This window comes from Misgurnus anguillicaudatus, chromosome 3, assembly GCF_027580225.2.
Source record: "Misgurnus anguillicaudatus chromosome 3, ASM2758022v2, whole genome shotgun sequence".
Taxonomy (NCBI): Eukaryota; Metazoa; Chordata; class Actinopteri; order Cypriniformes; family Cobitidae; genus Misgurnus; species Misgurnus anguillicaudatus.
Window position 1 is genome coordinate 10,392,608 of NC_073339.2, and position 19,893 is coordinate 10,412,500.

At 36.7% G+C, this 19,893-nt stretch overlaps 1 protein-coding gene across 4 annotated transcripts in view; it reads left to right on the forward strand.

Moving 5' to 3' along the window:
- sorcs1 (sortilin-related VPS10 domain containing receptor 1) overlaps positions 1-19,893 on the forward strand; it is a 212,705-nt gene that overhangs the window by 152,476 nt on the left and 40,336 nt on the right. For all 4 annotated transcript variants that reach the window (XR_008644302.2, XR_008644301.2, XM_055204567.2 and 1 more), the window contains exons 4-11: positions 55-213; positions 3,729-3,802; positions 8,352-8,416; positions 9,953-10,071; positions 10,383-10,472; positions 13,046-13,225; positions 14,299-14,445; positions 17,707-17,809. Coding sequence is in view for 2 of the 4 variants with exons in the window: in XM_055204567.2 (XP_055060542.2) it covers positions 55-213; positions 3,729-3,802; positions 8,352-8,416; positions 9,953-10,071; positions 10,383-10,472; positions 13,046-13,225; positions 14,299-14,445; positions 17,707-17,809 (937 nt within the window). In the remaining 2 variants the exon portion in view is untranslated. The remainder of the gene's footprint in view (positions 1-54; positions 214-3,728; positions 3,803-8,351; positions 8,417-9,952; positions 10,072-10,382; positions 10,473-13,045; positions 13,226-14,298; positions 14,446-17,706; positions 17,810-19,893) is intronic.

The following is a 19,893-nucleotide window of genomic DNA, read 5'->3' on the forward strand; positions in this document are numbered from 1 at the left end:
CGGACAGTAAAAAAACTCTGTAGGGACTAAAATCCTCCTCTTTTTGTGCTTTAGATCATGTTGCTGACAGACCCAGAGGTGGAAAGCAGTTTGCTCATCAGCTCAGACGAAGGCGCCACCTATCAAAAATACCGCTTGAACTTCTACATCCTCAGCCTGCTGTTTCATCCCGAGCAAGAGGATTGGATCCTCGCCTACAGCCATGACCAGAAGGTGCAAAATGTTTTATAGTCCAAGCTAAAACTGAACTTACAGCAAACTGCATCTATTTATGTGATCTACCGTGAGGTCCTCTAATTATCAGGTTATTTTATTGCTAAAGTGCTGAATGCAAAAACCAAAGAGAAATCACAGTGTTTGTATTTGCTCCCATGATGATAAAAAAAACACTCTAGAATCAAATGGCTAAGAAAGACATTATAATAATGAAACGTGCGCTGGCGAATGGTCGCTAATCTGTATTTGGGCTTGAAGTATTGCCTCGAAAGGCTATTATCAATGCGGGAGGAAATACGTCTTAAAGAGACAATTTCAGTGAGCTTTAAGTTGGCAATTAAAGCAATTTATGGATCCCCAGTCGCAGGGCATTACCATTAATTATATGCGTTCCAGCTCGTGGTTTAGGGCTAATAAATAATGAAAAAATGTCCTCTTCTGAAAAGTTTGTTCAAGCGTCAGATTTAAGCGTATCAAAAGATCATTTAGCCAGTCGTGGCTTGTTTTATTTTTCCTGATGCAACTTTCCCTTACTAATTATGTCTCTGTGTAAAATACGTGCAGGGTCAATAGAAAATGCATTATGGCAGATTAGGGCTGATTTATTCCTGAGTTTATTTGATTTTTTTCTACCCCTCGATGAGAATCTAAGTGATACAAATGACTGTGGTTATGAAAAATACATGTGTTACTGAAATATCATTGCAAACAAACATTCAAGGGCTGCTCAAAAGTTTAGGGGCACTTAAAGGGGACATTTCACAAGACTTTTTTTAAAGATGTCAAATAAATCTTTGGTGTCCCAGAGTACATATGTAAAGTTTTAGCTCAAAATACCATATAGATCATTTATTATAACATCTAAAAATTGCCACTTTGTTGGTGTGAACAAAAATGTGCAGTTTTTTGGGTGTGTCCTTTAAAATGCAAATGAGCTGATCTCTGCAGTGCCGTGGTTGGTTCATGCGGAGTAAGGGGCAATATTATCCCCTTCTGACATCACAAGGGGAGCCAAATTTCATTGACCTATTTTTTCACATGCTTGCAGAGAATGGTTTACCAAAACCAAGTTATTGGGTTGATCTTTTTCACATTTTCTAGGTTGAAAGAAGCACTATGGACCCAATTATAGCTCTTAAACATGGAAATGGTCAGATTTTCATGATATGTCCCCTTTAATCATTCTTTATTTACATATTTCTCCACATTTGTTGACAATTTCTTTGTTTTGCTGAACACAAAGAAAGATATTTTGAAGAATGTAACAAGCAGATCTGGGGCACCATTGACTACCATTGAAAAAATGGTGACACTTTACAATAAGGTTGTATTTGTATACATGAACTAACAATGAACTACTATAGCATTTATTAATCTTAATTAATGCTAATTTCTGCATTTGTTAATTAATATATTAAAAAAATAAGCATTGTAACTGTTAATGCGAATAATGCACCATGAACTAACATCAATAATTGTATTGACATTAACTAATATTAACAAGAATTAATACATGCTGAAAAAATATATTGTTAATTGTTTTTTCATGTTTGTTAATGCATTTACTAATGTTTATTTATATAAACCTTATTGTAAAGTGTTACTGAAAAAATAATACTATGGAAGTGAATGGTGCCCCAGATCTGTTTGGTTAATTCTTCAAAATATCTTTCTTTATGTTTAGCAAAACAAAGAAATATATATATATATAGTTTTGGTACAACTTGAAGGTGTGTGCAGTAAATTATGACATAATATATTTTTGAGTGAACTATCCCTTTAATTCACCAAAACCATAAAATAAGACAAATGTAGTTATGGGAATTCATTTTATTCCCTATCTGTTCCAAGTCATTAATTTTGAAAACATGAACTTCTTTGTGATAAAATAAATTAATACATTATGTTGGCATAATAATATTTTCTAAGAAATTAACTATTTGTTTACATGCTATATTATCTAATGCCATGACTGTTTTCACACAGGGGATTGTATTGAGTCACAGTCTGTTTGGCAACATGAACAAACCAAGCATGATTTTACCCTTGAAAAAGGGACGATGGAAATAAATTACAATTAAATAGACACATTGAAAAGACATGCTAGGCTCCAATATTTTCAACGTAATGAGTATCATCGTGGATGAAGTTCACCTAACGTACAAATGGTAAGAGATAGTCTTACTGTATGACTTAGTAAATACTTAACGTTGTGATATAAACGAAATGTTGTAAACACAGTAGGTGTTGATGTACGTTCGCTAACTCAGACTTAGTATAATCACAATGTTAGTGTCATTGTAGCGAAATAACTAGCAGTTCGGTCAGGCTCAGGCTGCAAAAGACGTAATTTCAACATACGTCACACACTCCGTTGCTCTGATTGGTCGTATGTCTATCCAATTGAGTGCAGAGGCATTTTTCGGTTGAGACACGCCTCATAATTATAGCTCAATGGAGCGGTATCAGACTCAAATTCTGACTAGAATTGAGTATGACAACGTCAGGCTAATTTCCAAGTACTAAAACAGGTAAATGTAATTTGTGAATGGAAAAGCACTACTTTCAAAACTTTTCCATGGGATTTATTTTAATCATGCTGAATTTTAGCATGATTAAAAGTGACAAAAAATAAATCCAATCTCATTATGGAAAAGTTTTAAAAGTAGTGCTTTGTTGTATTAAGCATAAATGCAGTGCTATTATAAATGCTAAAATTATAGTAGTCCGAGCAAGATAAATGAGACCAAAAATAAAAAAATATAGCTTACATTTCCATCACAGAATGATATCAACACTAAAATACAGCTACTAAAATGCAGAAAAGTTTACATTTTGGTGAATGCTTGAAATGCAGAACAGGACCCTCCCGCAATGTATACAGCTTTAAAGGGGATACATCATGTTTAAGTGCTATAATTGGCTCTATCAACCTAGAAAATGAGAAAAAGAACAACCCAGTAACTTAGTTTTGATAAACCATACTCTGCAAGCATGTGAAAAAATAGGTCATTGAAATTTGGCTCCCCTTGTGATGTCAAAAGGGGATCTTATAATAATACAGCCCCTTAACCACAGCACTGCCATTTAGTGCAGAGAGAGAGAGAGAGAGAGAGAGAGAATAATTGACAGCACAATTGAGTTTTGATTTCAACAAACCATGATTATGGTGATCAGTGTTTGCATTTCATCAGCTCATTTGCATTTAAAAGGACACACCCAAAATGGCTCACACCTACAAAGTGGCAATTTTACCATGCTATAACAAATCTATATGGTATATATGGTATGTTGAGCTAGAACTTCACAAACATACTCATGGGGACACCAAAGATTTATTTTACATCATAAAAAGTCTTGTGAAATGTCCCCTTTAAGTTTATTTTCCAAAACTTCACAGTGCAAAAACTTGAAGAAGCACCCAATGATGTTGAGTGATGTTATAACAACCGAAAGCCTCAGAAATCTCGATTCCTTTTGCAATTTAGATTAACACAATGTGTCTTTCACAGCTCTACAGCTCTGTGGAGTTCGGCCGTCGATGGCAGCTCGTTCATGAGCGCGTGGCGCCAAATCGATTCTACTGGTAAGTGCTCGGTGTGAAATCTTCTGCTGCGTATAAAACATCAATCATTTGACCTCCTGCATTCTGTGCTTGATAGAAAACAAACAGAAGAGCACGGACTGTTCCCTCGTCCCTGATGTGATCTACCGCGCTGTGTCGTACCACCAGAGGAACGCTACCTCTGAGTTTACGCCCAGATGTTTGCTAGCCGTTAATGAATGTGGTCATTATATCTTATTACTGAGTTGCAGTCTGCATTTGTAATGTTGCAAATGATTTGTTCATTAACAAAGCTTATTTAACTCGAGAAAGATGGGTAATAGATGTCTAGACTGCAATGATTAAGCGGACCTGTTGAGAAATACATTGCAAATACGATTCGATTTTGTGGTTATCTAGGGTCTCACGCGGAGCTATAGAGCGGTTTGAGCAAGATTGAATTGCTTTCTGACAAGTTTAGTTAGTCGTCGACAATGACATAATAAAAGTTTATGTAGCATAAAATGATTTCAGATTAGTCTGTGAAATATAATCCGAAGTCTCTTATTTTAGGGCCACCTACTGCTTCTCACAATATGTTATATGTCTTTTTTTTTTCAATCAATTCACTGTCAGCACTACTAGACACAAAACCATGTGCGGTCATGTCAATATTTATAATGTATACATGTCAAATCAAGCAGTTGCTTCAATTAATGCATGAAGTGAGACTTCAGGATGTTTCAAATAGATTGTAAGATCCAGTCACTGTCTGACTAAAGATTTGACAGGATTGATTGTTGGTGGTACTTAAACGTAATCATGTTACACATCTCATATGTATTAAACGCACTAAGCGTTTAGTTTTTCTGGTGTTGCAAACTGTTGTTGAAACAGTTTTTGTGACAGAGTTGACAACTCTGTCATGTCACAGAAAATACGAGCATGATGAATTATAATTTACATATACACACTGTCAGGAAAGAAATGTAAAAAATTGATCCTTTCCTATCACTGGCGTGATATCCTTTAAAAATACACCTCTAGAGTTCACATTAGTACCTCAGAGGTCTTCTTGGTACCAAGGAGTGCATATTAGTACCTCAAGTCTACATATGCGTACCGCAAGGGTATATATTGGGACCTCTAAAGGTTAATGCCCCAGTGACACCTTTTTGACCATTTTTTTCCTCTAAGATCATAATTTGAAAGATTACCTGATTTCAAAATTGTTTTCATAAATATCTCATTATTAGGAACACAGCTGTGAATCTTTTCTCCCACGTGACATTACATTTAACGTGACCTTCGCAATCTCACAGGTCAGTTTCCATTGTTTGTCTCCGGCTTTTCCTTTGTTGCCTGTGGCACTAAGCGTTTAGTTTTTCTGGTGTTGCAAACTGTTGTTGAAACAGTTTTTGTGACAGAGCTGACAACTCTGTCATGATGTCACAGAAAATACGAGCATGATGAATTATAATTTACATATACACACTGTCAGGAAAGAAATGTAGAAAATTGATCCCTTGCTATCACTGGGGTGGTATCCTTTTAAATATACACCTCTGTAGTTCATCATTACCTCAGAGATCTTCTTGGTACCAAGGAGTGCATATTAGTACCTCAAGTCTACATATAGGCATACCGCAAGGGTATATATTGGGACCTGTAAAGGTTAATGCCCCAGTGACACGTTTTTGACCACTTTTTCTCTAAGATCATCATTTGAAAGATTACCTGATTTCAAAATTGTTTTCATAAATATCTCATTATTAGGAACACAGCTGTGAATCTTTTGTCCCACGTGACATTACATTTAACGCGACCTTTGCAATTTCACAGGTCAGTTTCCATTGTTTGTCTCTGGCTTTTCCTTTGTTGCCTGTGGTGTAGGATCCAGATTCATATTCAGTCATTTACCAGCAGGGTTTAGTATCTGCGAACACTTTGCATAAGCGCAGTCGAAGTGGGACAGAACAGAGACATCAGAGAGTGAGCCTGGAGTATTGTTATTTTTAGTCCGGTAATGATCTATCTCCGGCAAGTTCTCCTTTATGAACTCATCGCGTACAGAGCCTTGTTATCCGCAGAGAGCTGCGACGTGTTCCCTGCAAATATATCGCTATTGACTATGTGAAATTAAATCGTCCTGTTTGATGAGTTACACAGCTTTGGTCACCTCCGGAATATGGGATGATTGAAGAAACGCAGCGTTGGAGGGATAAAATGGATTTCTGCTTCAAAAGGAACTCTGATCTTATTGGGCTCTGTTCTGGCTTAATACCCACACAGATTTGGACCTGGACGGGTCAAAAGTCTACCTTTGCTATTGATCTGAAATCAAAACCCCAGACAGTTCCTTGTGGAGATTGGAAAATTAACCATTCTTTTGAACATGGGAGGTTGTGGGATAATATTAGATTTTGAATAAGTGAAGCTGCATGGAGGAGATGGGGACTATATAGTATCACATAGCTCATGAATTGACTTTTTAAAATGTCATACAGCAGTTAGAGACGTTATAACATGCTTTCCTATTATTTGATGTATAACTTCTTTAATACCACATCGTAAATTGATTCAGACAGAGAACCCTGTGTCATTATGATCTGACCAAAAGTTACCAAATGGGTAAGCTTTCAGGTGAATTAATCCTTTAAGCTGGCTGGATCTTTAGTAAACAAAATAATAAGAATAGTGTTCACTAAATCCACCCCTTGATTTTATAATATTAAGGTTGACCCACAGCCATCAAAAGGATGCTATATTTGAGCAAGTATCAATAGTTTCAATAAGCTTCATAATAAAGTATTGCGATATTCATCTTCTTTTGTTTTTAGCTGGAGCAGCTCAGCTCTCTCTGATTTTTCAGCCTCGAATAAATATTTCACGCAACAATGATTTTTTTCTACACTAAAAAGAGCGCGAGAGATATGTGCGATGCCTGTGGGTGTTCTTGGGTAGCAAATGAGAAGGGCTTAGTTTTAATGATGTCAGGATATGCTTCTTGCTTCTGACGGAGAGCACAGCAAGATGGAGATGGAAATGAGGGCTTAACAGAACAGGGATTCCTGAGGATAAGTTCCTGATTTACACGGATCGCTCCATTGGGAAAGCTGACGTGGAGAAGTTTGAGCCATCGCAAAAGATCACATGCCCTTTTTTTACCATAAAAATATAAAGGAAGTTTTACATTTACATCTAGCTGACGCTTTTATCCAAAGCGACTTACAATTGCTATATATGTCAGAGGTTGCACGCCTCTGGAGCGACTAGGGGTTAAGTGTCTTGCACAGGGACACAATAGTGTATCACAGTGGATTCGACTCGGGTCTCTCACACCAAAGGTGTGTGTCTTATCCACTGTGCCATCACCAATCCAATTCTCTAGGAATTTGCATACCCAAATTCATAAGCTTCTCATACTGTAGAATGTAGAGACTGATACCACTTATAATAGTTAGAGTTGCACAGACACTTTAAAACAGTTTAAGGTCAATGTTAAAAATATGATTATAAAACAGGCAGTTCTGGTTCTTTATTCTGATTGGTTGAAACGCGTTCTAAGCCGTGATAAAATACACTGGTAACCCCACGGTTCAGACCGCATTACATAAGTATCACTGCGCCAATGTTGCTACCTACTGATTTATGAAAATAAACACCACAGTCTTTAATTATTTTTTAATTTTTCTACATTTGCACAATTATGGCGATATCTAGATAAATGTCAATAAATATTGTTGAGTCATCTCGTCAAAAAAGAGAAAACGTTCTGTGAGTTGTTTCTATCTTAAATTGATATTTCCGCTATTATCCACTAGATGGCAATCTTACCCAACTTAAACACTGACGCATTCACTCAACACTAAAAACACTCTTACAAAAGTTCTTCACAAAAATGGAATTATCTCCGCTTTAGCTGAACATTTGAGAGGTGATAAGAGAACAAAAGGTAGGATGAAACTTTTTTTTTTTTTGAAAGCGGATCTGTTCTTTCATTTTATGTTTATTTAAAGAAGATCATTTTTCTGGAAGCCATTAAACTAAACCTGAGTGGCAACTTTTTTTTAAACGCTGACGAGGAAAGAATTAAGCATGCATATTTGATCCATTTCAACAGTTGCACGATATAATATATAAATTAGATGAATGTTGATTTATGAAAATAAACACCACAGTCTTTAATCATATTTTCATTGTGTCTTTACTGCGTCTGTGTTGTTTGTGAACTGCGATCTGTTTCAGCCACACTTGATTCTGAGGAACTACTTTGTTTGGTGGAAGAGTAATATTTGTACTAATATAATTACAACTTATTTGTGTTTTATTTAATGAAATCCTGCTATGCATATGAAGTAACCGTTTTATAAAAGCAATAACCCCCTCGAAGCAGTGGGTTACCAGTGAATTTTATAACAGCTAAGGGGGTTTTAGGCACTCCGCTTCATGGCGTGTCTAACAACGCCTCTTAGCTGTTATAAAATGCACTGGTAACCCACTGCTTCTTGGGGCTTATTACTTTATTTTGAACCCAGGTCCACAGCTTATTTTATATAATGTTTCAAGTGTGTTTTTTTGTGTTTTCCAGGTCTAAACTGGGCCTTGATAAAGAGCCAGGCCTGATCCACCTTGAGACCAGCATCTCAGAGACCCGTAAGTGTAACCTGTGTCCTTGGATGTGCACCCCTCTCATGTTTAACTCTTTCCCTGCCATTGACGACTTATCTTGTCAATTAAGAGAAAACATTTGCATTAAAAAACGTGTTCCTGATTAGTTTTTATGTTAATCTGCAATAGCCAAAACATTATTTACATATTTTAAACTCTGTGTATGTTTTGATAATCATTTTGAATCTGATCTCTAACAAAATTTCTTCCGAAAAATGCAATTATTTCAGCTTTTTGTTTAAAAAAAATTTATTTTAAAAGAAAAATACCCATATTTAAGAGTTTATACGCAGAGAAAAAAATATCGATAGGATGATACAGTTTTATTTCCCCGTATTGTTTGTTTATTGTTTGTTTGAAAGCAGAGGGTCTGTTCTTTCATTTGATATATTTGTATGTTTATATATCTATAAAAGAAAATTTTCCTGGAAGGCATTTTGTGAAACTTTTGTGAAAATCACAAAAAATGCTGGCGGGGAATGAATTAAAAAGACCTTTATTCTAAATTCTGTTTTCTTTTAATACCCAGTTTGATATAAGAGTGTTATTTTCGTTTACATAGTTATCATTTGTCATCATTTCCTCACTCTCATGTTGTTACAAACCTGTATAAATTTCTTTATTTTGATGAACACGAGGGAAAATATTTAGAGGAATGCTTGAAACCAACCATTCGTGAGCCCCATTCACTTACATAGTTTTCTTTTTTCCTACTACTTCAGCCAAATATCAAAATACTCCAGCCAAATATCAAAATTACCCCATGATTTACTCACCCTCCAGCAATCCGAGATGCATGTGTCCATTATTTTTCAGAGGAGTTATTTTAGTGAATGTCCTTGCTTTTCCAAACGTATAATGGTAGAAAATAGGGATCAGGGAAAAACTTTTGACTTTGAAGCCCAAAAAAGTTTAAAATCTGGATATTTTTCTTACAAAATCGCATCAATTACCTGCAGAAGACCTTTATTAACCTATTGGAGCCGTTTGGATTACCTCTTTGAAGGATGAATGTACTTTTTTGGCGTTTAAAGTCAGAAAGTGTTACCTTATCCTTGGAAAAGCAAGGACATTTACTAAAATAATTCCAAATATACTCGTCTAAAAGATGATGGATATGTGTATGTAGGATTGCTTGAGGGTGAGTAAATCATGGGGTAATTTTGATATTTGGCTGTAGTATCCCTTTAACGTATCCCTTTTGTTCGTAGGGGTATGCCACTGTAACAAGTTTGCGTAACACTGCGCCCGAGAGTTAAAAATAGCCATCGTAATGCAAAATGTAACAAATCCATCCATTTCCAGATTGTACGGCACGACAGCAGCAGTGCTGTCATCAATAATTAACATTAATGATGCGACATATGGCACAAATTGAGTTTGTCTTCTGCCTGTTGAACCCAAATTCATTTTGACTGGCAGACAGAAAACGGGCTGTTCTTCATTGCTCGTGATATCCTATCATCTACTTGCTGTATTTTTGTGCCGGTGATTTTCCAGAAAGGTCTTTTGTCATTGCAGAGGCTCTTTATGTCACATGCAAAGTTCAGAACTGCACAGACGCCAACAAGGGCAAACCGTTTCCCGGATACATTGACGCCAACTCACTTGTGGTCCAAGACGAATATGTATTCGTACAGGTAAGTCATTTGAACTGTTCAATTCAATAATACAACCAAATGTAGGATATTGAGATACAGTGTTTTAGTTCAATCGTGTTAGCAGCGCAAAAGGTTGTGGGTTCGATCGCTAGGGATCACTCATACTTAAAATGTATAGCTTAAATGCACTGTAAGTTGCTTTGGATAATGCATATTGTGACATATGTACCTCAGTCCCCTAAAATGTGGCCAAACAAACTTCTTACTATTTTCTGTCTAAGTTGGAACCACTCAAAATATCACATCTTTCTAAACTCATGTCTATTTGCGGTTCTTCACCATTACCCAAGGTGTCAACCGGTGGTCGTCCAATCTACTATGTGTCATCCAGACGAGACGTGTTTACTCCCATGAAGCTTCCCAAATACACCCTTCCGAAGGTAGAGTACCTCATTCACACTTGCTCAATAGGAAGACAAATCTGCAATGCTGTGACACAGTCAACAAACAGTGTTATTACAGACCCAACCCATCACATAGCCTTTGCAGCTTCATAGCTTTATATTTCCTCAACATCTGGCAGATTTTTACCTCAGAGTGAGCGAATGAAGGGACGCAGATGCTGCCCGGGTCCCTCGCCTCTCACGGCGTCGTGTTATCATTCAAAGCTTAAATTTTGCCGCACTCACGTGACAATTAAACATGTTTTATTCAATCAAGCTCTGGCAAACGTCGCACGGTCTGGGGTAGATGAAATTCGTGAACCGCCAGCATGTGGTTCTGTTGCTGTCGTCCAACTGACAAGCTCAATTTAAAGCTAATAAGAATATTTGCTCTACGACGGAGCTGCGAGGAAAAACAAGGCGGGTGAGAGTAAGGTCTGATACTGATTATTAATCGGATTCGGCTCAGCGGGGCGAGACTGCCACTGCTCTCCAGCTGTCCCCTGCCATCCCGGAAACGACATTCATATTCAATTTCACTTGATTAGAGGCAGAAATCACATTAAAGGTTAACGTCGTCCTCCGCTGATATATGCAAATCAGAAAGGTAAAGGTGTTTTGATGTTTTGAATATTAAAGGGCGCTTAAGTTGTCAGGAGTTGTTGGCCTACTTTATTATTTTGATAGAAGACAGTATAGGCTTGTTAAAACATCACGTTATTAGAACAGGCCTGTGAAAGGTCTGATATCACACTCGTTGGGCTCATTGAAATCTTTTAAGAGAAAATTTTGTAACATAATCTGGATTTTTTCTGGAGTTATCTCGTCAATCCTCAATACCGCTATTATCCATCAGGTATAAAAGGTGAGGTGATAAAAAGAGAACTAATGAAGGTAGAATGAAACTTTTTTTTTTTTAAAGCAGACGGTTCTTTCATTTAATATTTTGCATGTTTATATATTTAAAGAAGAACACTGGAAGACATTAAACTTTTGTGAAAATCATGAAAAATGCTGGGGGTGAAGAGTTAAAGGTCCCTTGCGGGGTTTTTTAGCGGCATTTAGTGGTGAGATTGCGAATTGCATCTAGCCTTTATACATATCTATGGGGCCGACTCCCAAAACACACTTGTAACCAATCAGCAGTAAGGGGTGTGTCTACTAACCAACATCGTTGCCTGGGTTGCGTATATGTGGGGCGGGTCCAGAGGCGTCATGCCCATTCAAACTGAGGGGGCACGTGCCCCCTTGTTTTTTTTGAGCCAATGGATTTTGCATCCAACCTCAAAATCAAATAAGCGTCCATTAATCTGTTATTTGACTTTTAATCTGTTTAATATGCACAATATTATACATTCTGTGCTGCATCCTTGTCACTTTTAGGAGATTTTCGCCGTTTTGATAGTGTTTTGATCATGTTACATTACTTTTATTCTGGCGGCAGCTGACGCTGCAGGCAGCGCAGTCGCAGACGTCATCAGCGTCTGGGCGCGCTCACGAGCTCTCTGCTGTTGCTGGCTTGCTGTTGTATTTGGCTATCTGAGGAATTAAAACGTGTTAGAAACGCTCACAACATTTCCAAACCCCAGTACGGTAATGTGCAGTTAACCTCCTCTGTGTAGAAAATGTATGGTTTTAAATGGGGCCGTCTCAACGTTATATTAGTAGAGATTCATCTTCTTGGCACAACGCCAAAGTTCGCCAGAGTTCACGCGGCCGCGGAATCTCACATGCTCACATATAAGGTAAAATTTAATGCAAACATCCGTTCCTCTAATAATTTTATCTAAACATATTTTTTAAAATCATTATTGAACATTAAAATCAATCACGTGGCTATAGCTTATGTCATTTTCGTTGTTTATATTCTTTATGGATTTAAAATTACATTAATTTTATATGATGCAGTTGTTGTGCAAAATGCATAATGACACAATTAAACAAGCCATTAAAACATGCCGTTTCAGATGTAAATATGATGCAAATGTGTCATTATTCCGATTGAATAGTATTTGATATGAAAGTTAGTCATCACTTTTATTTTGGAGGTTTTTGCATGAAAGCAGGGGTTTTCAGATTGTTAGAAATGTAAGTGCCATGGAAAAGACTGAAAGCTCTATAATATTTAGTTTGATGTCTGTGTATGCACAAATTTCTGTGAGCTGTTGACACTGTGCCCCCTTAAAAAAAATTGGTGCATGACGCCCCTGGGCAGGTCTATCAAAAGATGGTCTAGATTCTATTGAGGTAGGGGTGTGTTTGTTTAAGTGATTTCAAATATGAACATTGGCTTTCAGAGATCATGCACCCCGCCTTTAATAATGAGTTATTTAAACTTTATTTTATACATGTTACAGCAACTCAACATTAGTCAAGATACAATTTAAAAGTTGAAATGATTTTCTCTGTACTTAAAATTATTAAAAAGTGCAAAAGATGTTTGGGTTTGTTCCTTTTTACACAATTTTTACAGAGTAGCTTTTTCCATTTATAAAGATCTCGCAGAACTGACAAGCACATCTAATTAAAGAGATGTGTCATAAATATCCACATCTTATCTTTCTCCCCAGGTTCTGCATGTGATCGGCACGGATGAGAACCGCGTTGTGGCAGCAGTTCAGGAATGGAACCAGAATGACACATATAACCTGTATGTTTCGGAGTCTGGAGGCGTTTACTACACGCTGGCTTTGGAGAACGTCATGAGTAGCATGGGTCCCGAGGGAAATGTCATGATAGATCTATATGAGGTACCTGTCTAAAATAGAACAGTTTTTATTTCCTTCCTGGATGAAGATTGCAGGGAGCGTGCGGATTCGGTCCCACTGGGTTTGGATTTTTCTGGCTATTAAAAGCGCTTGCAGATTAATGCTAATTGAATTGATTGCACTAATAATTAATTACATCATAATTATCAGTAATTTAGGAAGAATTAACATTAAGGAATCTGCTCTCTGGAGATGTATTTCTTTCAACAAATGTGACATTTGAGGGGAGAGTTTTTGTTCTGGTGACTATGAATCTGAGGATAAAAATAAAAGTTGCATTGATAATATATTGTGTATGTGACAAATAAAATATTGAATGTTGAATTGATACGCACAGTGGCTTTAACCGTAACTTTATGCTACAATACATGATTTACAGTAATAGTTGCGAAAGGAACCTCGAGTTTTGTGGGACTGCAAATGAGTCCGATGTACTGTTAAGTGCTGACGATGCAAAACAGTGATTAGCGTCCTGGTGCGAATTTCTCATCTCTATGAAGATCAGCTCATTTTTACTTCTAAATGGAACACGGCCCTGCATTCCAACAGGGGCCACCGGATGTCAAGCTATCTCCCCATCAAATAATTAAACCGTTGATGATAGCATCCCGCATAAAATCACATTTGGCCCTCGGATAGGCCGAGAAGTCCGGTGACTTGATTGAGGTCATCACCTCCATGTAACGTATGCTAAAATCCCTGCTGTCGGCTAGATTGAAATATTCGTCAATTATTCAATAGCCAGGTTCGTCCCGGGCCGCCTCTGCTCCTCTCCGGAGCTTCCCAGGTCTGTAGAGATGTCACTTTGGTTCAAAACATACACGGATTAGCCTTACATACCATCTCATTCCACTCCAATAGATTTACGTATTTTACCAGGAACTACAGGGCTTTATAGAAGTTCGCTTGGCAGGGTTTGAAAACAAAGGCATTGTACCGTACGCCAGCACAAAAGATGAATAAAATGCATTGTGTGATCTTGCCGTAGGAGGAAATTTACCGGTTCTGATGTCGTGCTCATTATGACACTACGGTTGTTTCTTTCTCTTCTGTAGGTGGCAGGGATTAAAGGCATGTTCCTGGCTAATAAGAAGATAAATAATGAGGTGAAGACATATATAACCTATAATAAAGGCAGAGACTGGAGGCTCCTACAGGCCCCGTCGGCTGATCTCAGAGGGAATGGCATCCATTGCATTCTGGTGAGTCTAAAAAAAAGAAAGATGGGCACTTTAACAAACTTTAAATGCTGTGAGGTATTGCTTCAACTATAGCTATTGGTCTACTCTATGGAAAGGATTTATTTAATAGAAAATTGTTATATTATTTATTCATTCGCATGTATGTAGCCATCCCAAGCTGAAAGGAAAAAAAATATATAGAAATTCGTGCTGAATGACACGAAAAAGACATTCTTGGTCAATAACACGAACAAAGCGGAAAATCGTGTCCATGAACACGAATAAATAAATTAAATAGTTTTGTGACTATAGCACTAAAAGTCTGGGTTACTGCATGATATCTACTTGGCATCATTGTTAATATGAATACCAATGAATCATCCCAGTCCTAGCATTTTGAGTGTAGAAACTCTATAATAAATATAAAATGAAGAAAATTATTATACAATTATGAGTTTTATTAATATGAATAAAACCTAAAATATTACTTTAAATTGAAATAAAAAGTAATCTTTACTACTCAAATGGGAAATACTAAATGAGAAGTTTTTTGATTGAACAACGCAAAGCAAGGCAAGGCAAGTTTATTCATATACTGCATCACATTTTATAGACAAAGGTAATTCAAAGTGCTTTACATTAAATTATTTACAAAGGAATAAAGGTACATCAAAATAACAGTAAAATAAGATATCAAAATAAAATAGATTTATAAATAATTAAAATAATAATAAAAAGGACAAATATTTCAAATTTTATATAAAAAGAATAAAATGAAGACTGAAATAATAAGATAAGCATTTCCTATAATCTGTCTTCTATATAAATAATATTAACCATTGACGAGTTATCTCTTCAATTAAGAGAAAACATTTGCATGAAAAAACATGTTCCTGGTGAGTTTTTATGGTTATCTGTAATACCCCAATTATACACTAGATGCGATAAAAAAATTTATTTGAAGCAAAAAAATAATAATTTTACACTCTATTATAATCGTTCTGAATTTGATCTCTAATACAATTCCTTCACAAAAATGCAATTATTTCATCTTTTTGCTAAAAATATATATGAAGAGTTTCGTTGCAAAACGAGATAAATCCATTTTTTTTACATTTTTGTCAAAACATGTTTATTATTATGTTATCATGTTATTATTTTGTTTTATGGTGCTACTTAGCTGTGTTTTTTAAGTTATGAAGGTTTAAATTAAAACAAACCAACTGCAGTTGCATTGAAATTAATTGGAATGCACAACCAAAAAACAAGATTTTTGAACAATTAAAAAAACGGTGTTAGTCTTGTTTTGCAACAAAACTCTTCATTTAGAAAAAATACCCATATTTAAAGGGATAGTTCGGCCAAAGATGATGTTGAACCCATGATTTGCTCACCACCAGGCTGTCCGAGATGCGTGTGTCCATCGTTTTTCAGACGGACACATTTTCAGTTATTTTGTAAAATGTTTTGGATCTTTCAGTTAATTAAATGTGAAGTTACGGGGTCCATGACCTTCAAGGCCAAAAAATGTGCATTCATCCTTCACAAAGTGGATCCATGCGGCTCCAGGATGATAAATAGGGGTCTTCTGAGGGTGGTCCGCGCGGTGCTGTTGTGGAAATGTCCATATTTAAGACTTTATAGATGAAAATAACTACTTTTCGGTACCCCCGCCATCTTAGACTCCTCTGTATTCAGGAGAGAGTATTAGCGTAGTGTACGCACTTTTCTTAGTGACGTATGACAAATTCGGAGGGTGGGGGCACAGAGCAGCAGCAGAGTAACCTCCGTAAGCTGAGTAAAGCTCTGATCTTGAATGCGAACGCGACTAGGATGGCGGCATTACCGGATGCAAGTTATTTTCGTTTATGGGGTTTTAAATGTGCATATTTCTACGGCGAAGCTGCGCGAATTGCCCTCAGAGGACCTTTGTTTGTCATCATGGAGCCGTTTGGATTTGTTTTGTGAGGGATGGATGCACATTTTTTGGACTTGAAGGTCGTGGACCCCATAACTTCACATTTGATTAACTGAAAGATCTTAAACATTTTCTAAAATAACTGAAATTGTCATCGTCTGAAAAATTATGGACATATGCATCTCGGACGGCTTTGGGGTGAGTAAATCATGGGTTTAATATTATTTTTGGCCGAACTATCCCTTTAAGAGTGTATAAGCAGAGAAAAAATATATAGGATGAAAGTTTTTTTCTTGTTTTTTTTTTTTTGCTTATTGATTGTTTGAAAGCAGAGGGTCTGTTCTTTCATTTCACATATTTGTATGTTTATATATTTTTAGAAGATTTTTTTTTTTTTGAAATTTGTGAAAATCACAAAAAATGCTGGCAAGCAACTTAAAAAAAAGGCTGGCGGAGAATGAGTTAAAAAAAATTTAATCTGTCTACTAATGATGTTGAGCAGCATAAATACTGTACACAGGGCTGTCCATAAGCGGAAGGCTTATGAGAAATAGATCACCACCCACAACTAATCACTGCTTGTGCATGCTGTCCATCTTGCAGCCATCTCCATATCGACTGTATCCATTTAAAAATAGCATGCATAATAAAATGCATATTATAAAAGCAAAACACCAAGAACGTTTCAATATGACCATACTGTATAGCGAATAGAAAGACTGACATAAAAACCTCTGCGACAAAATAGTGCCTTAAGTCGAAGAAAAACCCGACTACAGGTGGTCGTCCTTGATAGGATTTTGCACAATTGCTCCATTGTATACAAAAGCCAGTTGACAACAGGCTCACAGAATGTGTTTTTTCTGAGCACATGGTAGTTTGGAATGAATCGATGTAATCAATGCCGCTTGTCATTTTAAATGACCAGGCAAATATGTCATTCCGTGGAGATATTATCCATCCCCGATGAACGGCGTCCGCGGCCCCCCGAAACACAAACAAAAATAATTACCCTTTAATAAACTCAACTAATTAATGTTCCCACGTTAGCCCTGCCTTCACAATCCATTACAGAGCTATTTGTTAGAAAATGTCAAAGTTTTAATAAACCCCTAAACAGCCCTTGCAAACATGTGCTTACTATTGGCATTTCCACACTTATAATGAGAATTGTGCCACTAAAGGTTATCGCAATCAAAATTAATGTTGGGAGGGGAAAAAGTCACCAGGCTTTGCCGTCATGGGATTTTTAATGGGATTTTATTCCAGCCCAGGCTCGATGGTGGTTTAGCGCAGGCCTCACAAAGGGGGTTATTGATTCGAGACCCTGCGTGACATAGATGATTTGTTTGTGTTGGTTCTAGCCGTACTGCTCCTTGCATCTTCACCTGCACGTATCAGCCAACCCCTACACGTCTGGAAATATAGCCAGCAGAGAGTCGGCCCCTGGAATCATAGTGGCGTCAGGTGAGTGGTCCCGGTTTTTTGTTTGATCAAAAAGGATGTCGAGTAACGCTTACAAAAATGTACAACAAGAGGTCATAGGTCATGGGTTTCATTCCCAGGAAATGGGAAAAAGACTGAAATAGAAAACTGTATTTATGGTCAACAGTTCATCAATAAAAAAATCAATTACAACTGTTACTGCTGCTTTACAATCCATTACAGTAATGGGAAATCAACATCATAAAATAGGTGGTTAACAGGTTTTTCCAAGCTGGTAAGACTGATCTGTTTGATGCGTTTAGGGGTTTGGGGCTTTTTTCACCTGTGAGACTAGAGCTAAACAATCTTAAGCCAGATAAAATCAGCATTTCACTTTTCATACGCCTAAATTATGCCGTTAGGTTTAACAGGGAATAAATAAAATAATTTGGCATCTGATTCAAACTGTTGTATACTATAAATATGCTGGGTTGTTTTAACACATGGTTGGGTAAAACATGGACAAACCTAACCGTTGGGTTTGTAAGGAATAATTGACGACGGGCCATTGAATTATAAGAAAATAATGCACACCCAAGGTGCAATGCGGCATGACGCGAAGCGAGTGTGCATTATTTTCAAATAATTCAAAGGACCGGAGTCAATTATTCCTCTTATACCACGGTTACCACAAACATTGCTCTGGTGCCTATTTTTAAGACATTTGACAAGTTAGGTGTGCGTTTATCAGAAATTAATGCAAACCCACTGAAAATTTCTCAGCCAATCAGAATACAGCATTCAACAGACCCGTGGTATAAATACCATATATGTGACCCTGGACCACAAAACTAAAAGTGCTAGAAGTATAATCCCATTTTTATGCATACGGAAGGGTCTGCGTACAGTGTACGTGATGCAAATTTCGTCATTAGAATAGTATGCACGTATTGTACGCGCACTACCGTTTTTTGTAATCGTGTTTACTTTGTATGCGTACGTTGCACATGCATATGCACACAATAGAATGTTGTATGTAGCCCAGGAGATGCATTGCATTTTGAAGCAATGCGCATGCGTCGAACGTCAAATAAAATCAAGACTGTGCATTCTACCATGCATGTACTATCCTCCGGGCTTTAGGTCGCACAGGTATATTAGCAATAGTCAACCATACATTTTTTGGGTAAAAATTATAGATTTTTCTTCTATGCCAAAAATCATTAGGACATTATGGGCCAGATTTATTAAATGGGGCAAATTAGCGTGAGAGCGCAACTCCAAAAAGCGCAGTTGGGAGTGGTAATATCTGCGGGTTATCTTTAAAAATCAAGTTATGGATTTTAATTTTTTATATATATATATATATATTGCAAAATTATTTAACACATGCTTTTTTTGGCGTTAAATATCGGGGCAAATACCAGTCATAACACGTTCGCAAACATTAGTAAATCACGTTGCGTGAATCATTTAAATATTCTTTTCTCAAAACTTTTGCGTCTGAAGCAAAAACTCCTAGAAATGCATATGTAATAAGGTCAATCGCAAAAATAACTTGGCCACACAATTTTCAGCACTAATTATCCACTGCGCGTCTTTAGTAAATCCCGACATTGTTATTTAACACCAAAATAATGTTTTGCACCGGCGCAAGCTGTTAGTAAATCTGACCCTAAGGAAAGATCATGTTTCATTAAGATTTTTGTGATTTTCCTACCGCAAATATAGCCAAACATTATTTTTGTAAATTGATGCAGTGATTTAATTTAGACAACTTTAAAGGCGATTTTCTCAATATTTTAATTTTTTGCACCTTCAGATTTTTAAATAGTTGTATCTTGGCCAAATATTGTCATATCCTAACAGACCATACATCAATGGAAAGCTTATTAAAAACAAATAACCCTTATGACTGGTTTTGTGTTCCAGGGTCATATATACTGAGTTGGTTCAACTGAGTTGGAGTTATATGTTGACATTTTCTAGGTTAATTTAACCCAATGGTTGAGTTTGTCCATGTTTTACCTAACCACTGGTTGAAAAAAAACATTTATGACAATGGGGCAAATACGACATTTCCGCTGTTTCAGTGTAGTAACACTTAAAAATACAATTAGTAGCCT